The sequence below is a fragment of the Helobdella robusta genome (genome assembly GCF_000326865.2).
Source record: "Helobdella robusta unplaced genomic scaffold HELROscaffold_22, whole genome shotgun sequence".
Lineage (NCBI taxonomy): Eukaryota > Metazoa > Annelida > Clitellata > Rhynchobdellida > Glossiphoniidae > Helobdella > Helobdella robusta.
Window position 1 is genome coordinate 717635 of NW_008704170.1, and position 20137 is coordinate 737771.

The following is a 20137-nucleotide window of genomic DNA, read 5'->3' on the forward strand; positions in this document are numbered from 1 at the left end:
TTAATTTTATCAAGGAATTTTAATAAAATAAAATTTTCTTTCATATATCACCGTACTATTTTTAATTCTTGCTCTATCGCAAATGATGATGGTGTATGAAGATGTGCTGAGTAGAATGTATAATTCTCAAATGAATTGTTGCAATTAATATACAGCAATAGCTGTTATAACTCATTAGATACAAATCCCACAACATCAGAGAGAAAGAGAGAGAGAGAGAGAGAGAGAAAGAGAGAGAAAGTGAAGCCCAATGCATTTGCGGCTGTTAACATAAGGTGGTGAATTTGTCCAAACGTGAATTGGTTAAAAGATGTGTATACTGTTAATTATTTTGATACATATGCATGTCTGTGTAATCATTGCAAAGCAGCGATGTTTTAAACCATTCAAAGAAGATGATGTAGATTTTTGTTCGTGCGATCCAGCGATTGAGGACAGGAGCTGGTCCACGTTCTCGTTTCTAGAGGCCCTCATGTTGTGTTCAATGAGATGTTCACAAACAGCCAGCTGTGTGGCTTACAACTTCTTCAATGCCACCAATCAGTGCCAACTCTTCAATCAAACATTGAACAAGTTCTCTGTACTGCCCGGCTGTCAATATTATCTCAAGAGAGGTTTCATGAATTTAATTATTAAATAAATTATATAATTGATAATAACAATAGACAGACAATGTACAATAACGTTTTTGCCATTTGATTCAGAAAACTTCCCAAGTAACAAACCATTGACGATCACCGTGGACAATATGCTCCTTGAATTTTACTTGAACGGAAAGAACATACCCGTTGCATCAAACTTTCCGAATGCTAAGGTGTGGAACATTGCAGACACGTACAACATGACTGGCAACGTTCATGTTATCGCTCTCAAAACATTCAAAAACGCTTTTGATGGTAGGCAGAGTTTTGCAAATGTTATTTTGCTGTAATAAATCATTTCTTTATTTTAACCGATTTTAATTCAAGATTAATTTGAACATTAAAGTTGACAAATTGAAAAACTAATCTCTCCACAGGAGGTTTCATAGCCAGCACAGCAGACAACTACATCCTGACCAACAAAACTTGGAAATGTACCATGAACTATTACGATGGCTGGTACAAAATCGGTTATAATGATTCTATGTGGCCTGCTGCTCGCTATGCAATGTGGCCAACCAGCACGGATTACTATCCTCCTCTCTCTCTAGCAGCCAGGTGGATTACTGATTCCACTGTTTGTAAATCCTGCACCACCTATTGCCGTCTCAGTTTGATTAGTGAGTTTGTGTTATAGATTTTAACAAGAATTTGATAATAATAAAATTATTGGATCTGACTTTATTTTAAAATTTAACGTAACTTTAAAATCAATCACTTTCATATCCATGATCAGAGCTCGCAGCAAAAGAAACTTGTCAATTAGTTTGAAGATGCGGTCAACTAACTTTATATCCTAGTTTCGAATTAAGGTTACTCGGTTTAAAATTAAAAGTCAATCATTTTGAAATCGTGTAATTAAATATAGCAATAAAATTGACGATCGTTGTTTTATTTAGATAACGACACAAGCAAAACAAATCACTGTTTCAGAGATATAGGAAACTATTTTTTTACGGCAATTAAAAAGTATTTCATGATCCAGACAACATTGATAGATCAATATTTTTCAATAATGAACTTTAAAATTCTGATTTGATTTTTCAAGTAGAGTCTTCATAGTTGCCTAAATTCAACTTTTATTTTGTAAAATCTAATAGACATTGCTAAATGTGTATAAATGGAAATGAGTGGTAACATATGCAAACGTATTAAACAGGTGATTCTATGATGTTGATGTTATTTTAAAAATATTTTAATGATTTTTTACTTGCCCACATTCAAACAAAAACATAAATAAAAACATAAACATAAAAGTTACCATTATTTTTCAGTTAGAAAATTTATTTACGAATTTTTTGTTTGATTCTATGTTATATAGATAGATTGTCTTCAAAAGAGACTCTTTTTTGTCCATTTTGACATTCAATATTAGTCTACACAAATTCTTTTTCATAACTTGTTGAGAAAAGCAAATGTCCACTTTTGTATCTGAAGATCAGAATAACGGACATCATGATTTCAAATCTTAAAATATCAAACGTAAAAATTCGGTATTAAAACATTCACATCATGTTTAGCTAATTTTGACCAGCACTACATGGTTGTTTTTTTTTCAACCTTATGTAATTCAATTCTCTACCGATGTTACAAACATGTTAAAACAATTTCTTATTCGTTGCATATTTTCCAAATATTAATTGATATAAATATCAATCTATTTCTAAAAATGTCTGTGTATTTTTATTGATATTTAGATAAATAATAAGAAATTTCATTTTTAAACCAAGTTTATTTTGAAAAACCCAGTACCCCTAATCTCAAATCTAAAATCAGTTAACAATTTTCATCAACATACTAACATGAAAATTAATAAAAATTGCGTTAATAGCAATGTTAAATGAAATCTTCAGAAGTGAAATCATCATATCCGTTGTGAGGATTTCAGGTTATGAGAATTCTGATAATTCGAGAATTAGATTCACCGAGAAATGGAAACCCACGCAAATGGAAACTTATACATCCATTCACTCTTAGGGCTATTCAAGTCAACCAACCACAACATTAATTATCAAATCACCACTCAATCAACCTATCGAGATGAAACCTTCATCCTATACCAAGACACTTACAGATATATTAATACTCACTAATCACTTGTCACTTTTTCAATCTTATTTCTATTGATCAAATTATCATTTGAGAATTCAATATTGCTACATAGATTCCCTACTAAACGTTTCCATCACTGAACTAATATTTTATGGAAATAAATTTATTGATTCAAAAAGATCTGAATCAAAAATACAAACTGCATTTGTTTTTTCTGACCCTTTTCTCTGGAACTCTCTACCTCCTTCTCTGACAACTTCTCCATCACTTACGAAGTTCAGAGCGGATCTCAAGACCGATCTGTTTTCAAAATTCATTGAGGAGCGCTGTTGAACCTCGCGGAAATAGCGCTTTATAAACTAATTGATTGATTGGAGTCATTTTCAACGCAGAAAGAAAAAATTATAATTATCAGCTAAACAAATTGTCGGAATCAGACTCGTTTATATTCAAGAAGGAAAATTAGACATTGTGAATTCGCCATATAACGCATAGGTGTAAGAAAAGTGTGATTATTTTTGTACCTAAGGGTATCGAGCGTATAATAATTTCTATCTAAAATTTGTCTTTAGTTTGTCATGAGAATTTTTAAAAAATTTAAAACAAAACTGACACGAAACCGACAATTACGATAATTATAGATCGCACAAGGGGTAGGCACGTTAGTAATTTTAAATATTTGGCGATCCGCGTTTTTCTCTGTTTGAAATTACTACCATACAAATTTTAGATCGAGGCATGTAATTATCAGTTGGTTTGCTGAAAATGTGAGGGTTACTGCTGGCAAAAATGATAACGTTGATGATGAAAACAATTATTTATATATTTATTCTACAAATAGACATATGTGTATTATACCTAATATAAATATGTAGAATATTTTTTCAAATTGTTGACGCGTGAAACTTTAAAGTCTTTGTAAATTTAAAAAAGTACTGACAGTGACAGATAATTCTTGAGAACTTCACGATGTTTCAAATGTACCGACTCGAAGTTCTGCTTTTCGTCATTCGTACATGCATTACTGTGGCAAAATTAAATTGTTTTCAAAGGTTGGAAGAAGATAATGTAAGTTTTTGTTCGTGCGATCCAGCGATTGAGGACAGGAGCTGGTCCAAGTTCTCGTTTCTAGAGGCCCTCATGTTGTGTTCAATGAGATGTTCACAAACAGCCAGCTGTGTGGCTTACAACTTCTTCAATGCCACCAATCAGTGCCAACTCTTCAATCAAACATTGAACAAGTTCTCTGTACTGCCCGGCTGCCAATATTATCTCAAAAACGGTAAATAGATTAAATATGATTAAAGTTAGCATGAAAATATTTTGAAACTACTGTTCACAAACAGATAAAGATGGTATTCAAATTAAAAAACCACTGGCAATCCATGTTGTCGATGAACTAAAAGAATTCTATTTCAACGGAAACAACATTTCAGCAGAGTTGAATTTCGCAAACGCCAATAATTTCAAATTGTGTGACAGATGCGATCTGAATGGCAACATTTACGTGGTTGCTGTGAAGTCTTTCAACAGAGAGAACCAAGTTTCGTTGTCTAACAATTTCATCATATCACGCTATTCACTACAATCTCGAATTAGATAAAAAAATAATATTGAACATTTTATATCATAATTCAAAATCAAATAATTAAAAATCATAGGTAGTCTACTAGTCAGTTCTGATGACGACTTCCTCCTGACCAACGAAACTTGGAAATGTACCAAAAGCTATTACGATGGCTGGTACAAAATCAGTTACGATGATTCATTCTGGTCTGACGCGATCACGGTGTTACATCCAGAGAATACAGACAGAACCGGATGTTTGTCTCCGAAAGCGAAATGGATCATTGAATCCAGCAATTGTTCGGAATGCCTGTTTTACTGCAGAAAAAGATTTCTGAGTTAGATAATTTAAATAAAAAAATTTTTTAATCCAATTTGATAATGCTCAGCGTTTTTTAGTTAAGTTAAAATCTCAACTAAAATGTGGCAATAATTCAATAAACATTTGTATGCAAAATAAGAAATCTTCTTTTTTTAGAATTTTTGGACAAAAATACCTGTCATACTAACACAGATTCCTAGAAATTTTGTTCAACACTTTCAGTGAACGTGTTGTGCTTTAAAACATTCTGATGAAAAATATTATTTTCATGTTTTTTGACATTCTGAATTATTTTTCAAAATTCAGAGTAGCTTTTTATTAAAAAAACAGTTTTAATGTTGTAGATTACAAGTTTACTAGACTACACCAATATGTTAAATTTCATACTGGTTTGATTTTTATAAGAGAATCTGTTTTAAATTTCATACTGGTTTGATTTTTATAAGAGAATCTGTTTTTCTTGAAATGTGGTTTTCTTTAGATGCCCTTGAATAAATATGAACTCATTACTATTGGTCGATCAATTAGTTAAATTTTATTGCGAAACTTACACGCGGTGTTTCCCAAATGAAACTTCCTACTAGATTAATTCAGCAGGCAAACATACATCATGTAAAATAGAACAACATTTTTAAAAAGTTGATAAAATAAAATGATTTAAACTAAAAAAAATGGCAAAATATTATGTATTTCAAATGAAGAAAATTAACATTAACCGAGTTTCTGTTTCACAATTATTCAAAATTTCCACCTCCTAAACGAACTGTTGTTCCATTTTCATATGACTAATTTGCATCACAATTACACATCCATCCTTTGTAGCTTTTGAAAATTCTTTTGCTGAATGCTATCAAATTTTTTAAGCAATAATTTTTTGAGTAATAAATATAGAAAAATCTGACAATATAAATCGTATTTCTTGAAAAATTAGCTGTAAAAAGTTGTATATGGTGGGGATCAGAGAATATATCGTAGCCATAACGATGATTTGGAAATGGTATTAATATTACCACATTTCAACTACTACAAAGTGTTAAAGATGATCGGGTTTTGTGGAGGTCGATGGTAGCCAAGGCATGAGAAAGAAGAGGATGAAAAGCTATCATTACATGAAATGTGGTTGATGGTTGTTCATCTGATCACTGGCTAACTCTGTTAAAGCTAAGATATGAGCGGATAAGCTGATTACAAGTTTAAACCATGATCATTAGCGTAGCATAAGATTTTCTGACAGAGGACTTGATCTTGATCTTTTGGTTAAGTATGAGTCCTCTTGATCTTTTGGTAAAGTATGAAGACCTTTTTTTCCTGACCTGATTTCACAACTTTATTTTACTGAATATTCATTTTATAATGAGTTAAACATTTGATTGTTTAACTTTTACTAATTTTAAAAGTAAGTATAAATTTAAGATCACAATCTACTTACAAATGTTGAGGAGCTTTAAGTTATTCTGCTGTTTGAGAAACTTCTTGGATACATGTCTGAATATAAAAGTATATGAGATATTTTTTTGTTCGTAATAAGGTAGTTCAGTCAAACGCAGAACGGCTTACAAGTCATTCTATCCTTTACCCACAGTTAAACTTTTGTGCCACAAAGGTTGTCCTTTCAACGCCCCATGGCACTTCTACTGATTGATCTAATTCACTGACCATTATTGTATTTCATACTGTGTTTTATATCCCATTTTTAGCGTTCTTTATCGCATTTTATTTTGCATTTAAAGTTAATCATAAAACAAATTTTTCTTGAAAAAGTTCAAAAGAACTAACAATCAATGCCGTAGACAGTAGTAAACAATAAAAGACGACTTGATATTTTTATATTGGTATCTACGACCTATTGTTATGAATACAACAACAAAAGAGATGCCAAAAATTTATTTATGAATTTCTGGTCTATATCAAATCTACCTCGAGTTTCAAATTGTTATAAAAGACGGCTTACAGCTATTATGTAGTTGGAATGTATTTGAAAGAGTGTGTTCGGTGATTGTAAGTGTAGAGTTTGTTTTCATCACACTGTGCCAAATTTGAAGTCATACGTTATAGGGAAAATGTGTTATACAGCCTATCTCATGATCATTTTTGTAATGAAAACTTTTCTGGTAAATGCGAGTTGTGTACATAGGTTGGAAGAAAATAATGTGAGTTTTTGTTCGTGCGATCCAGCGATTGAGGACAGGAGCTGGTCCACGTTCTCGTTTCTAGAGGCCCTCATGTTGTGTTCAATGAGATGTTCACAAACAGCCAGCTGTGTGGCTTACAATTTCTTCAGTGCCACCAATCAGTGCCAACTCTTCAATCAAACATTGAACAAGTTCTCTGTAATGCCCGGCTGTCAATATTACTATAGAAAAGGTGAGCATTAATTATTTTAAACAATCGGTTGAATTTTGTGTATCTAATTAATAATACTTTCATATAAATTTCCGACAAATAATTGAAATTTAAGATTTATCAGCAACTGATAAAAATCTGACAATTGATGTGGACAATCAATTGGAAGAAATTTACATAAACGGCATTAACGTCATGTCAGCATTGAACTTTCCACATGCAAGTGAATGGAACATACCAGACGTGTACCATCTGAGAGGCGACTTGTTCGTCATTGCCGTCAAAGTATACAACGATCTTTATAGCGGTTGTTATTAATATTTTAAACTTTTTTGAATTTTGGAAAATTTAAATGTTTTAAATTTGCCTAAGTATTGATGCAAAAACACAACCCCATAACAGGAGGTGTAGTTATCCATACAGCAGACAACTACATCCTGACCAACAATACTTGGAAATGTACCAACAACTATGCTGATGGCTGGTACAAAATCATTTATAATGATTCGTTCTGGCCAGCTGCTAACGAGTTTTTAAATCCAGATTATAAGGGTTACATTGGAAATGCTAAATGGATATATGGACCAAATAAATGCGAGTACTGCAAATTTTTCTGCAGAAAGAGTTTCTTGAGTAATTTTTAAAATAATTTTTAGTGTCCACTAAAAAGATAACAAACATTGTTTTCTATATCCTTGCTATTCAGAACCGAATGATATGAAGAGTTGTCAATTGTACTGAAGAAGACAGTTGTAGAGATCGTGATTTTAATTATGAGATCGTCTTTTGTTTTTCCAATGACAAATTTTATAAACTTTGACGAAATGTTTTTTCCCTATATAAAGTGACACAATTTTGAGAACGTTGTTTTCTGTAAAACTATTCACTACTATGACAATATGGTCGATTGATTTTAAAACTTCACTCAATTTTACACATCCCGAAAGTCGCATGACGCCCAAATATGTGGTTTATTTTAAAACAAAACTATCTAAAACATACATTTGATACTTTTTAAAAAATATTATCCTCATAGCTCTTTCACCTTTCTAAGACATATTTCTAAGGTGAATTTAAAATGTTTTTTGCTTAGCTACGTGTATCTCAAACTGTTTAGCTCATATAAATAATCCTATCCATCTTATACGATGACGATAATGGTGATAAATACAATACAATGATGATGATAATTGAACCAACAGATAATGATAATAGTGATAACGATGATGATGGTGACAATTATGATACGAATGATGAAAAATTATTTGATTGACAAGACGTTTAGAAGTATTAAAATAACTTACAATGAAAATATTAAAGCACCTCTTTATTCCTACTGAAAATCTCACAGCAATAAAAATATTTTTTTATTCAAATTTTTTAAAAGTCAGCACTTAAATTTTAACGCATTAGCCATTAAGAAAACAATGGAATAGGTTGAAACGTATTGGTTGAATAAAGATGACGGTACGGCGGGGGGTAGCAAGAAGGGGCAAGCCCTACCTCGGCAGTGCCAGAAGTGTGCCATTTTAAGAGAGTACGTTGTAATTAAACTTCACTCTAGGTTTCGTCTCAACCTGTAATCGTCTAGTTTCAATGAATAGTCTCCATTTAAAGCATTCAAATCGCATCTCTTAACATTCATAAAGTTGAAGGCATATAAAATATACTGTGGAAAAAGGATGACGAAGATGATGACTATGATGATGAAGGTGATGAAGATGACTATGTTGATGGTAAAAATGGAAATGTCCATAGTTGCGATGATAACGACAATGCACATATATCATGGAAGTTGAGATAGTGAGAAAACGATGATGATGATATTGATGATGACAACGCTGATAATGTTGCTGATGGTGAGAAAAAGTGTTTGATAAACAAGGCAAGATGGAGTCTTGAAACGAACTACCGGTGCAATTACTTTGCGATGTTTTACTGACAAGTATCTATGCACTTTATAACTCCCATTAAAAATCTCGCAAAATAAAAATTTTTTTCTCTCCCTGCACTCGTAACTTAAAGTTTAACGCGTTAGCCATTAAGAAACAAATGCAACCAGCTATCAAATTATTCTCAACAATCGTTGTAGTTTCTTCTTTATTTCAGTAAAACTTTATTGACCGAATCAAAGTCTCATCTGACGTTGGCACCCCGGATTGAGTGAGAATGAGGATGAAGGGACCTAGCGAGAAGAATTGGGATAGGGAGCAAAACTGGGTAGATGTCCGGAGTGCAATTTGGAAAAGGCACATTTCCAAATACTCTTATATAAGAAAAAATACTATTTCCAAACTTCAACTGATTTCTTTGAACAACAATACATTTTTGGCGGATGTTTATAACGATGGTGATAATGATAATGAAAATTGATGATAATTAACTGAGTAAATGATATTGATGATAACGAGAATGGTGATAATTATGATAAAGAATAGAAGTGAAAATGTTGTTGAAAGTAGTGGTGATAAGAATAATCGTGGAATGACCTTGACGTGCTTTGAACAGCAAACAAATTTTCAAATTTGCACGCAAACAAGAAAATTAGCAAATAATGACTTTTGTGAAAGAAATACGCATAAATATTTAATTTTTAGTGCTATCTGAGTTCTTCAACAAAAATTCAAAATGTTATTTTCAAATGGAAGAGCAAAAAAAAACAAAAAGACATTTTTAACAAAATTTATATTTCATATTTTAGTTTATGTATAAAAACATATGCGGTTTCCTTCAGTGAGCTACGGAGCGTTCCTTAATCAAATATGTATCGAAGAGAAATTCTTATGATATATCTTCAAATAGGTTTGATCGTTGCCAAAATTAAATGCTTCCGCAGTTTCAAAGAAGATGATGTGAGGTTTTTTTCGTGCGATAAACCGATGGAGCACACGAGTTTGTCCCTCATGTTGTGTTCAATGAGATGTTCTCAAACGACCAGCTGTGTGGCTTACAACTTCTTCAATGCCACCAATCAGTGCCAACTCTTCAATCAAACATTGAACAAGTTTTCTGTACTGCCAGGCTGCCAATATTATCTCAGGAAAGGTAGAAAACTTGAAATATTTAACTAAATTATTATTAATATTAATCAAATTTAACGACAATTTTTAATAATTTTATTCAAATTTTGAAGATAAACCTGACTGGCTAACCTCCTGACAATCAATTTTATTTCAATGGAAAAAATATTTCTCTGCGGCCGAACTTTCCTCATGCTCTTGATATAACAACACCAGACAGATACAACTTGACTGGAAATGTTTACGTTGTAGCTGCCAAGTTGTACAAAGTGGTACAAAGCTATTTTGTGCATATTTATTACATAATTTACGTACGCCTGTTTTATTAATAATATATTAAAAAAAACCATTGTAGGACTGAATTTAACAACTATTTCTATTGCATGTTCCGATGGTGTCCCACTTTAGAATTTGTCACATTGTGACATTTGAAACTATTTCGTTTCTAAAATAAACATACGCTGAAGTTAACTAACAAGAACGTTTAAATTTTTTTTTTTAGAAATTTTATCGTGAAGATTGTACTTACCAGGCGTTTAAAATGAAATGTACTGCTGTAAATAACACCTTTGCGACAGAATGGTTAATTAAGTTTCCCTGATCAAAGGCAGAGTCCCATCAGTACAATCCTAATTAATGAATTGGAGGCAGTCATATGTTGAAGCAGTGGAAATATATCTCTTGCGTGTTTCGTTAGATACAACTGCAGAGATGAGTCGCTATAGCATGTATTTTGCAGGAACCATCTTAATCCTTATCAATTTGCAGGTTATTACAACCGAAATTCGTTTTCTTGCTTATATAATGCTAGGTTCAATAACTCGTTTCTATACAATCAAAGAAGATAATAATGCAAGTTTTTGTTCGTGCGATCCAGCGATTGAGGACATGAGCTGGTCCACGTTCTCGTTTATAGAGGCCCTCATGTTGTGTTCACAGAAACATTAATTTTAAATTTTATTCAATAAAATCTGTGGTAATAGCTGAAAATAATTATCAAAACTTGCAGTCTATCATTTTATTTATCTGTTTAATGGAAATTATCTTGATAGTTGCAAAGAAAAGGAAAACCGATGTGGATGACTGATGTTCACACGGCAATCATTTTATTGCTTTCATCAACATCAATCAACTCGTCAGCTTCAGCAGCTGACACTAAGTACCAAATGATAGGAGTGCCAGACAAGCCCATGTGCTTTGTTTCCGAACCTACCACAGTACTAAGCAACATCCGATCGTTACTGGAATGTTCTGCCGAATGTTCTAGGACCACTTGCAACGCATTCAACTACGTATCCAATAATGCTAATGATCCAGCCAAGTATTGCCAACTGTTCAACTTCAATTGCGAATTTGAATTCAAAACAGTTTCTAACGTATCCAATTGCAAAGCTTACAAGGCTGGTTAAACTGTTTTAAAAAAATTTTTATGTGAAATATATTTTTGAACATTGTTCACAATAATTTAACGTTAAATTTTTGAGATGTTCAAATGTAGGACGTCTCGAGCAAGAAAGCTTCATGTTAGTACAAATTGTTTTCATTCAAATTTTTCGCATTTATTAAAAAATGAACAATTTTCCTGAACGAAGAATTTTGTTTGATTTTATTTGCTTGAACCAAAGATTATCACCATTAAACGTTCCATCATTCAAATAAAAATAAATTTAACGTCTAATAAAAATAAGTAATATTAATTTAAAAAAATCTAAAAATATCTATTAAACGAAGTGTTGAAGATGTCGGTAGACGACGAATTAAAAGAGTTGTATGTGAACGGACTCAACATACCTGTGGTGCCAGCAACCTTTCCGAACGCTCTCCTATGGAACGTACCTGACACATACAAGCTGACATGCAGGGTCCTCTATGTTCTTGCAATGAAAGGATGGAACAATGGCTACTATGGTTATTACTGCAAATTATTTAATTTAAATTAAGAATACACGTTTTTTTAATGCAAATAATTTCTTGAACTAAAAATCTGTCTTTGTCATAAGTTTTTTATTGCCAAAAACGTTATAAGTTATATGTTATGTAAATAATCGATTGAACACAAGGTGGGTTTGTTGCCAGCACGGCAGACGACTACATCCTCACCAACAGTACTTGGAAATGTTCCATGACCTACTACGAAGGCTGGTACGAAATCAATTATAATGATTCGCTCTGGTCTGCTGCTTATTACGGTTCGGCGCAAGGTGACTCCGACATTAACTCACAACTCTCTGCCAAGGCCAAGTGGATCATTGATTCCACTGACTGCTTGGATTGCATCTTCTATTGTAGGAAGACAAGTTTTTTTTTATTTCTCGATCTTTAAATATCATCTGCAACCTGTTGATTTGTTCATCTCAGGTCTCTAATCGAAACTGAAAGATGACAAATGTGAAAATATTTTGTTGAAAAATTCTTCCTCTCACTATTCATCTTTAGTTATATATACTTTTCAGTTTAAATATATTTGATAATAATTTAACAATATATTGAAATTTTCTTGTTTGATGAATCTTTCCATATTCAAGAATGTTTAACAAACTTATTAACATGGTTTAATAACTGTTACTGTAGCATGTTTCAGAGTTTCACATGTTTAATAACTGTGGCGCATCTACATGTTCTGATCAACTTCAATGCACCCACCATGTTTTAAATATTTAATGTACATATTCAATCATTCATTATTCATTCATTCTCTCGCTCGTTCGTTCGTTCATTCGTTCATTCATACATTCGTTTATTCACTCACTCACTTATTCTTTTATTCAATGATTCGAAACGATTTTTTTTTAATTTTTATATACTTTCATAGCTGAACTATTAAGAAATGTACTTTTTGAAGCTGAAAACTACAATCGTAGATTTAATATTTTTTTTAATATTCCTGTATATATAACCATACGTTACTATGGAAATGTCGTCGATTGATTTTGAAACATTGTTTTTACATTTTAAAATTGCCATAATTTTTCTGTTAGTTTTAAAAATAAAACTTTTTGAAACGCTATTATTTTGCACCATTGCGTGATGAGTTCATTCATTCCTTATGATACTTGAGGATTCATAAATTTCTGGATCTTAAAAATCGGAGAAAAAAATTTGTTCATCACACGGGCTCAAACCTATAAAACAAATTTATACCCGATGACAACCGCCAACTATGAAATTTCTACTTTGTTACTAAATTGTCGTTAATAGTACGATTTTAATCAACTTTTCAATATGGATAGGATGTGGTAATTCTAATGATTGCTTTCCTTCAAAACGAACTCCGTTAAAAAATTATTCCTGTCAATTTTCATCCATCATTTTGGATGCTTTTTAAACCACTTACTATTCAGAATTAAAAACTTGGATGTATTCTATAAAATATTAAAATTGAATTAAACCCAGTTTTAACGAAATTTTTAAATTTTGAGAACGTTGCAAAACTTCATTACCGCTTGTTTTTATAACTGTTAGCAGAGCCTATTTAAAAGTTTCACATTATCAATTTTAAAGCGCCTTGTATCAAAAACTCATTTCATATACATTCTTATACCATCTTTATTTTCAGCACAGTTTCTGTCAACGGATGCGTTATAATTATAAAAAAAATGTTGTCAATTTCAATAAATATTTTATTGCTTCTGACATTGACATAGTTGCAATTGTGTGGGAATTTTTCAAAAAATAATTATCATCAAGTCATCTTACCGTACATAATAAAAACAGTTAATAAGAATCTGAAAAAATACGTCAAGCGTTAAGTCAGTGTTTGGTTTTTGTCAAAAATTCTCTTTTTATAACACAGCATTTATATAAAACTTGTTGATAGAATAGAACTGAAATCTTTGAGGTGTTGTGTTGCTGAGAGACTGTTGCAGATTTCTCCATCGGTAAACTACAGAATAATAAATAGAGTAATTTGGAGTCTGCACAATAACTAGGAGCCTCTATACCTGTGATAAATCCGGCCCTAACAGTATGCCAAAATTTTGCTAGCTTTTAATGGAAATGTACATTTAGTAATGGTTTGACTGTTTCCAGTCATTTCCTTCCTAACTTATGTTTTACGCCACGCACCGCGTTCGTATGAATGGATACATCGTTTAGGTTTTAAAAGTCCATTTGCTAATTGATTTTAAAAATTCTTAGAGTAGAATTTGAAAAAATGAAAGTTCTGCAAAATAGATATTTACTTCAGTAAATGTTTGACGGTTTCTCATCATTTCCTTCCAAACTATTGTTTGTAGACCGCGTTTGCATGAATGGTCCATGCATCGATTAGGTTTTAAAAGTCCATTAGCTAATTGACACGAAATATTTTAAAACAAAACATAGCAAAATAACAGTTTGGGTAGAATTAGCATTGTAAATAGTGACAAAGAAGAATATGATGCTATCGATGAAGAAAAGGTGACCAAGGAAGATAACCAGCCAATAAAAAAACCTGACACCTAATTTCCATCTAAGTTCATTTTGACAAAGTCAATTTCCAACTAAGTTCATTTTGACAAAGTCAATATTTCCTTATATAAACATGAAAAAAACAATGATGATGATTCATTCGGAATCGAAATATGGCCCTATTTGCAGCATGAATTCGGAAAATAAGTTTATTTTGAATTTTAGTAAACTAAACGTTCACCAAAAAACTTTAGGGAGAAAAATTGAAAAAACGAACTACAAACATATTAACGCCAAACATTCGGTAGAATTTATAGAATATTGTTAAAAAAAATATATATATAGTTATAATACATTTATAATGTTGTATTTACACATTCAAATTGTACAATTGCGTTATGGTGTGGTCTCAAATTATTTTGAATTTTCTCAGAAAAATTTAAACTTTTTACTAAATACTAACTTTTATAAACAATTTTAAAAAAATTTTAATTTGATTTCATCGCGATATCGATAATGATTTTTGTGACCTGACTGATTAAAAAGCAAGAAAGAAAATTTTTAAAATAGGTTGGAGAATTTGTTATATTGGGATATTCGTATATAAAGCGAGCAAAATTTTAATCTGCTTGGAATCGGATGTTAAGCAAGGTGTGGTCTCAAACTATTTTGAATTCCCGCCGAAAAATTTGAACTGCGTGCGTACATATTTAGCACTGGTTACAGTTGCTTTTATGATGAATTTATATTATATATATATATGTATATAAAAGTATATATATATATAAATTGACAAGAATCCATGTATGCAAATAATTAATAAGATTATAAACCTATTCTCATTGGCTCAGATTTGATTGGCTCGGCCTGAAATCTATCTGCTTGGCTCGGCTTGAGAGTCAGGCCGAGTGAAGCCGTATATATAAATATTTAAATTATACAAGTGATGTTAAGCAAGGTGTGGTCTTAAACTATCTTGAATTCCCGCCGAAAAATTTGAACTGCGTGCGTACATATATAGCACTGATTACTGTTGCTGTTATGATGAATTTATATATAATATATATATAAATATATATTTATTTAAATATATAAATTAACTAAAATCCATGTATACAAATAATTAACAAGATCAAATGTTTATATAAAAAGCAATACAGCAGATTCAACCAGCCAAGCAGAAAGTTTCGAAGGCGTTCGTTCGATAGTACGGTTAGCATTGTTGTTAAAACTGTATAGTGTAGCACATACATTAAACAAGTTTTTAACTGATGTGAATGATTGAAATGATGACAATGTATGGTTGAAACGAGTATAAATAGGGGCTGAGAGAGCGTTGAAATCAGATCAGGCATTTCTGCCTCGCTCAAGTCGGAGTGCCTGATCTCATTTTTTAATATTTATATTTTTTTAATTTATTTATTTTTATTTATTTTTGTATTATATAGAGTTATATAGAGTTATATAGAGTTATATAAAGTTTGCATGTCTGTGGTTTGTGCGTTTGTATGTTGTATTTTTTTTATATTTTAGGTGGGTTCTTTAGCGGTTGCTCATACATACATACATACATCATGATTGTTTGTGTGGTAGTATTTTATGTTCTTTTTTACTCCTTTTTCTCTTTCTTCATGAGACTTAAGTTGAGTTAATGAAACGTAGGTAGGTGAGATTGAGATTAATTTATTATATAGGTAGGCTAGGGCATAAGGTAATTTAGTTACATAGGTAGGTTAAGAACTTATATTCTTTTACTCTACTTGGTGGTGTGTTTTTTGTTTTGTGTTTTTTTTTGTTTTGTTTCATACCATACATATAACAGGTTCGCGGTGGTTCCTGGTTTTAGTGGGATTTTTATTGATTGAATGTGGTAGTATGCATGGTTATATAGAGTTATATAGAGTTATATAGAGTTATATAGTGTTATATAGAGTTATATAGAGTTATATAGAGTTATATAGAGTTATATAGAGTTATATAGAGTTATATAGAGTTATATAGAGTTATATAGAGTTATATAGAGTTATATAGAGTTATATAGAGTTATATAGAGTTATATAGAGTTATATAGAGTTATATAGAGTTATATAGAGTTATATAGAGTTATATAGAGTTATATAGAGTTATATAGAGCATAAATCTTATATAGATACCTTTCCTTGAGGTTCTTTTCTTTGCCGACCGGTCGGCTTCTTTGCGTTTCTCTATTTTCATTTCAATTAATTTAATAAATAAGATTTTTCCATTCATTTAGGTTCATTCAGGTTCATTCATTCAGGTTGAAGCTTCCAGAGGAGTTCATCGTGGAAGATCAAAATGGTTGTGATGTCACGCTACGTTCGTTCATTCAGTGGCAGAATGCTCGTCTGGCTGGGGTTCGTTTTACGGTTTCTTTGCGGTTCTTTTTTTGCCAGTTAGCTGGCTTTTCCGGCTGGCGGGTTTCACGTTTCTCTATTTTCATTTAAATTATTTAAATAAATATGATTTTTTTCATTTATTCATTTCATTCAGGTTGAAGCTTCCAGAAGAGTTCAGTGGCAAAGAACACACGCCTGGCTGGGATACGTTTTATTTTTTTTTCTCTGTAATTTAACATTAAGTAAGAATGCTCACACGCACACACACACACACACACACACACACAATTACATTACGTAGCTATATAGGTAGGTTAAATAGGCATAATTTTAATTGTAGGTAGGATAGATAGGAAGCATCCAACACTAATGTAGTTTAATAGGTAGGCGCGTAAGTTTAGCTCTTCTATTTTATCTTGCACTCACATTACACGCATCAGCGTATTACACACACACACACACACAAATACATACATAAACATATATGTTAGTATTTGAGCGTAATTTTATTTTCATTACACATTCTAATTTATTATTACTAAGGTTGAGAGTATTTTAATTTCATAGGTAGTTAAGGGCAATAATGTAATTCTAGGAACAATCTTGTAATGTAAATTAAAACGCTGTAAGTGTATCGATAGGTAGGTTAATTATAAGTTTTACATTATTATTATTATTATGTTGGAGCCCAAGGCATTACGTAGGTGGTGGGGTGGGTGCCGAAAGGCCAATGAATTGGGCTCTTGAGTTTTGTAATTTTAGGTAAGCTAGGGCCGTTATGTAATGAATAGGTAAGTTAAGGCACGTTTTAACACAAATTCAAAATAGATTTATGGTTTAAGTTTTATATTATTATTACTAAGTTGGAGCCCAAGGCATTACGTAGGTGGTGGGGTGGGTGCCGAAAGGCCAATGAATTGGGCTCTTGAGTTTTTTACTTTTAAGTAAGCTAGGGCTTAATTGTAATAAATAGGTAAGTTGAGGGTACGATAGCCGATAGACTCTGAATTTCGAAGTCTCTTGTCAGAGGTAAGCCTTGGTGGCCAGTGGTGAAACGGCAATGGTTTACTATCCGGACGGCAATGGTTTACTATCTGCACGGTAATGATTTACCATGCGGCATGGCCATAGTCTACTACCCGCACGGCTTCCGGACGGCAAATGGTTTACTATCCGCACCGCGATAGTCTACTATCCGCACGGCAATGGTTTACTATCCGGTGCCCTGGCTGTCGGTAAACCTCTGTGCAAGGAGGGAGAATGAAGGGGGACTTTCGACTATCGTACCATTAACATTTTAATATAAATTAGTTAAGGTAATTGAATAGGTAGATAGGATTATTTTTATTAAGCAATTTGAGATGCAGGCACCGCTAAACTTTCTGATGAGAATCTCCCTCTTTTTCCATTCCACGGGCTGTTTCATTATCAATCTCGAGGAGGACTGGCACCAGTTTTGGAGGACAACATTCTGCCTTTGTCGAATGGACGACGGTAAGTTTTTTTTACATTTTACTCTCTTTAATACTTAAAAATATTATTTATCTGCCATTATTTTCAATTTATTTTTTGCTTCTAAGGTTCTAACGTTCATTTACTACTACGCTAATAAAAAATTTTGTCTACAGAATGATGAGAGGTGGGTAGTGGTGGGCGTCAGCACGTTTCAGATGGTGGTCTCATGATGATTTACGTATGATGATGGTGGTGTAAAAAGAATCAGCTTGTTGGCTGTTCGACTGGCACACTAAAGTTCGGATGACATCTTGTGTGCCGACCAGATGGTGATGGTCGGTGCAATGTATTAGAGTAACGACGATTTTTGAAGTAAGTTTTAGTATCGTTTTTTTATTTCTCTCATTTATTCATTCAATCGTTCTTTTTATCACTCAATATTTCAAATTATTCTTCCATTAATTGATTCGTTAATTTATTCTATCCATTTATTCGTTCGTTTCTTTGTTCCTTGATTTACTACTACGCTAATAAAAAAACTTGTCTACAGAATGGTGAGAGGTGGGCTGTGGTCGGCATCAGACCGTTTCAGATAGTGGTCTCATGATGATCGTTCCGATGACAATTCGAGGAAAACAACAACGACGATTTTTGAAGTATGGCTTAGTTTCGTTTTTTTATTTTTCTCATTCATTCATTTTATCACTATTTTTCTAATTATTCCTCCATTAACTGATTCATTCATTCATTCTATTCATTCATTAAACCATTGATTGGTTAATTAATCGGTTAATTCATTCATTCAACCAATCATTCAGTTAATCATTTATTCGTTCGTTCCTTTGTTCCTTGATTTACTACTACGCTAATAAAAAACTTCTACAGAATGATGAGAGGTGGGCTGTGGTTGGCGTCAGCACGTTTCAGGTGGTGGTCTCATGATGGTCGTTCCGATGACAATTTGAAGATAACATTAATGGGAAATTTGTTTTTGTCCCATCGTACCTTTGAAAGTACTCAAATTCGAACAAGGGTTACTTTATTATTTATTATTTTTATTACTTTTTTCCAATGGCTTGTTACAATAGCACCAATACAACACACACGTACACTACATCCATTCATTCGTTGTTATGTTTCTCTTCAACTTTCTATTTTCTTTACCGGACTTAATTTAATTCATAGGTAAGTTAGGGATTGAGATGAGTTGAGCGATCGTAGGTAGGCTAGGGCTTAACATTAGTTAAAAAGTTTCAAGTAAAATAAAAAAATTAAAATATGTACAAAATAATACCTAAAACATGTAAAATTTCAAAAACATAATAATACAAATTTGTATGTAGGTGGGTGAATTGAGCTAATCATTATAGATAAGCTAGGGCCCTGAGAGTAATTTAATCGTAGGTAGGTGACTGACTACTATTCTTGCGACTTCTTACAAGTTTTTTGTGATGTGTTTGTATTTGCTTCACACCACCACACCACACACACAAACAAAACAAACTAAATTTTATTCTCGTCGTCGCCATGAATTTTATCTTTTTGGACAATTTTTCCAATGATGTCTATTTATTTATTTGTAAAATGTTGACTGGTTTTTGGTTTTTTTTATTTTGGTTATATAATTTTTGGTATTTCCTGATATATTTTTTATATAATTCTGTTTGGCATTATGATTTAGTCATTATGATATGCTGTGAACTGTTTTTTATTAAATGTTCATGTTGCGTGATTGTTCTCCGAGAACTACCGAGGAGTGTTATATTTGGTTGTTTAAAATCCGAATTTTTTTTAAATTGACGTTTTTTAAATTTAAATTTTTTGTCATTTTTCATTTTTGATTGGTATCAAATAAAAGCAACTGTTGTGTTTTTCTTTCTTTACTAAAATCTCAAAATTGTCAAAATTGACTGACTGATTTGATTGATTGATTGACTGACTGACTGACTGACTGACTGACTGACTGACTGACTGACTGACTGACTGACTGAC

At 32.1% G+C, this 20137-nt stretch overlaps 4 protein-coding genes across 4 annotated transcripts; all 4 read left to right on the top strand.

Moving 5' to 3' along the window:
• Nucleotides 1–340: 340 nt before the first annotated feature.
• HELRODRAFT_171903 (hypothetical protein) lies at nt 341–1407 on the top strand (the record flags this gene model as incomplete). The annotated part of the gene is made up of 4 exons (XM_009018586.1): nt 341–614; nt 666–896; nt 1019–1218; nt 1378–1407. 4 exons carry the CDS (start codon nt 341–343, stop codon nt 1405–1407), a joined length of 735 nt encoding a protein of 244 aa, XP_009016834.1.
• Nucleotides 1408–3671: 2264 nt separating this feature from the next.
• Nucleotides 3672–4602, top strand: HELRODRAFT_171904 (hypothetical protein; the record flags this gene model as incomplete). The annotated part of the gene is made up of 3 exons (XM_009018587.1): nt 3672–3975; nt 4040–4214; nt 4359–4602. 3 exons carry the CDS (start codon nt 3672–3674, stop codon nt 4600–4602), a joined length of 723 nt encoding a protein of 240 aa, XP_009016835.1.
• A 2039-nt stretch (nt 4603–6641) lies between these two features.
• Nucleotides 6642–7568, top strand: HELRODRAFT_171905 (hypothetical protein; the record flags this gene model as incomplete). The annotated part of the gene is made up of 3 exons (XM_009018588.1): nt 6642–6945; nt 7040–7231; nt 7327–7568. 3 exons carry the CDS (start codon nt 6642–6644, stop codon nt 7566–7568), a joined length of 738 nt encoding a protein of 245 aa, XP_009016836.1.
• Nucleotides 7569–9686: 2118 nt separating this feature from the next.
• HELRODRAFT_171906 (hypothetical protein) lies at nt 9687–12872 on the top strand (the record flags this gene model as incomplete). The annotated part of the gene is made up of 5 exons (XM_009018589.1): nt 9687–9969; nt 11085–11348; nt 11676–11852; nt 12005–12241; nt 12757–12872. 5 exons carry the CDS (start codon nt 9687–9689, stop codon nt 12870–12872), a joined length of 1077 nt encoding a protein of 358 aa, XP_009016837.1.
• Between the last annotated feature and the right edge of the window lie 7265 nt (nt 12873–20137).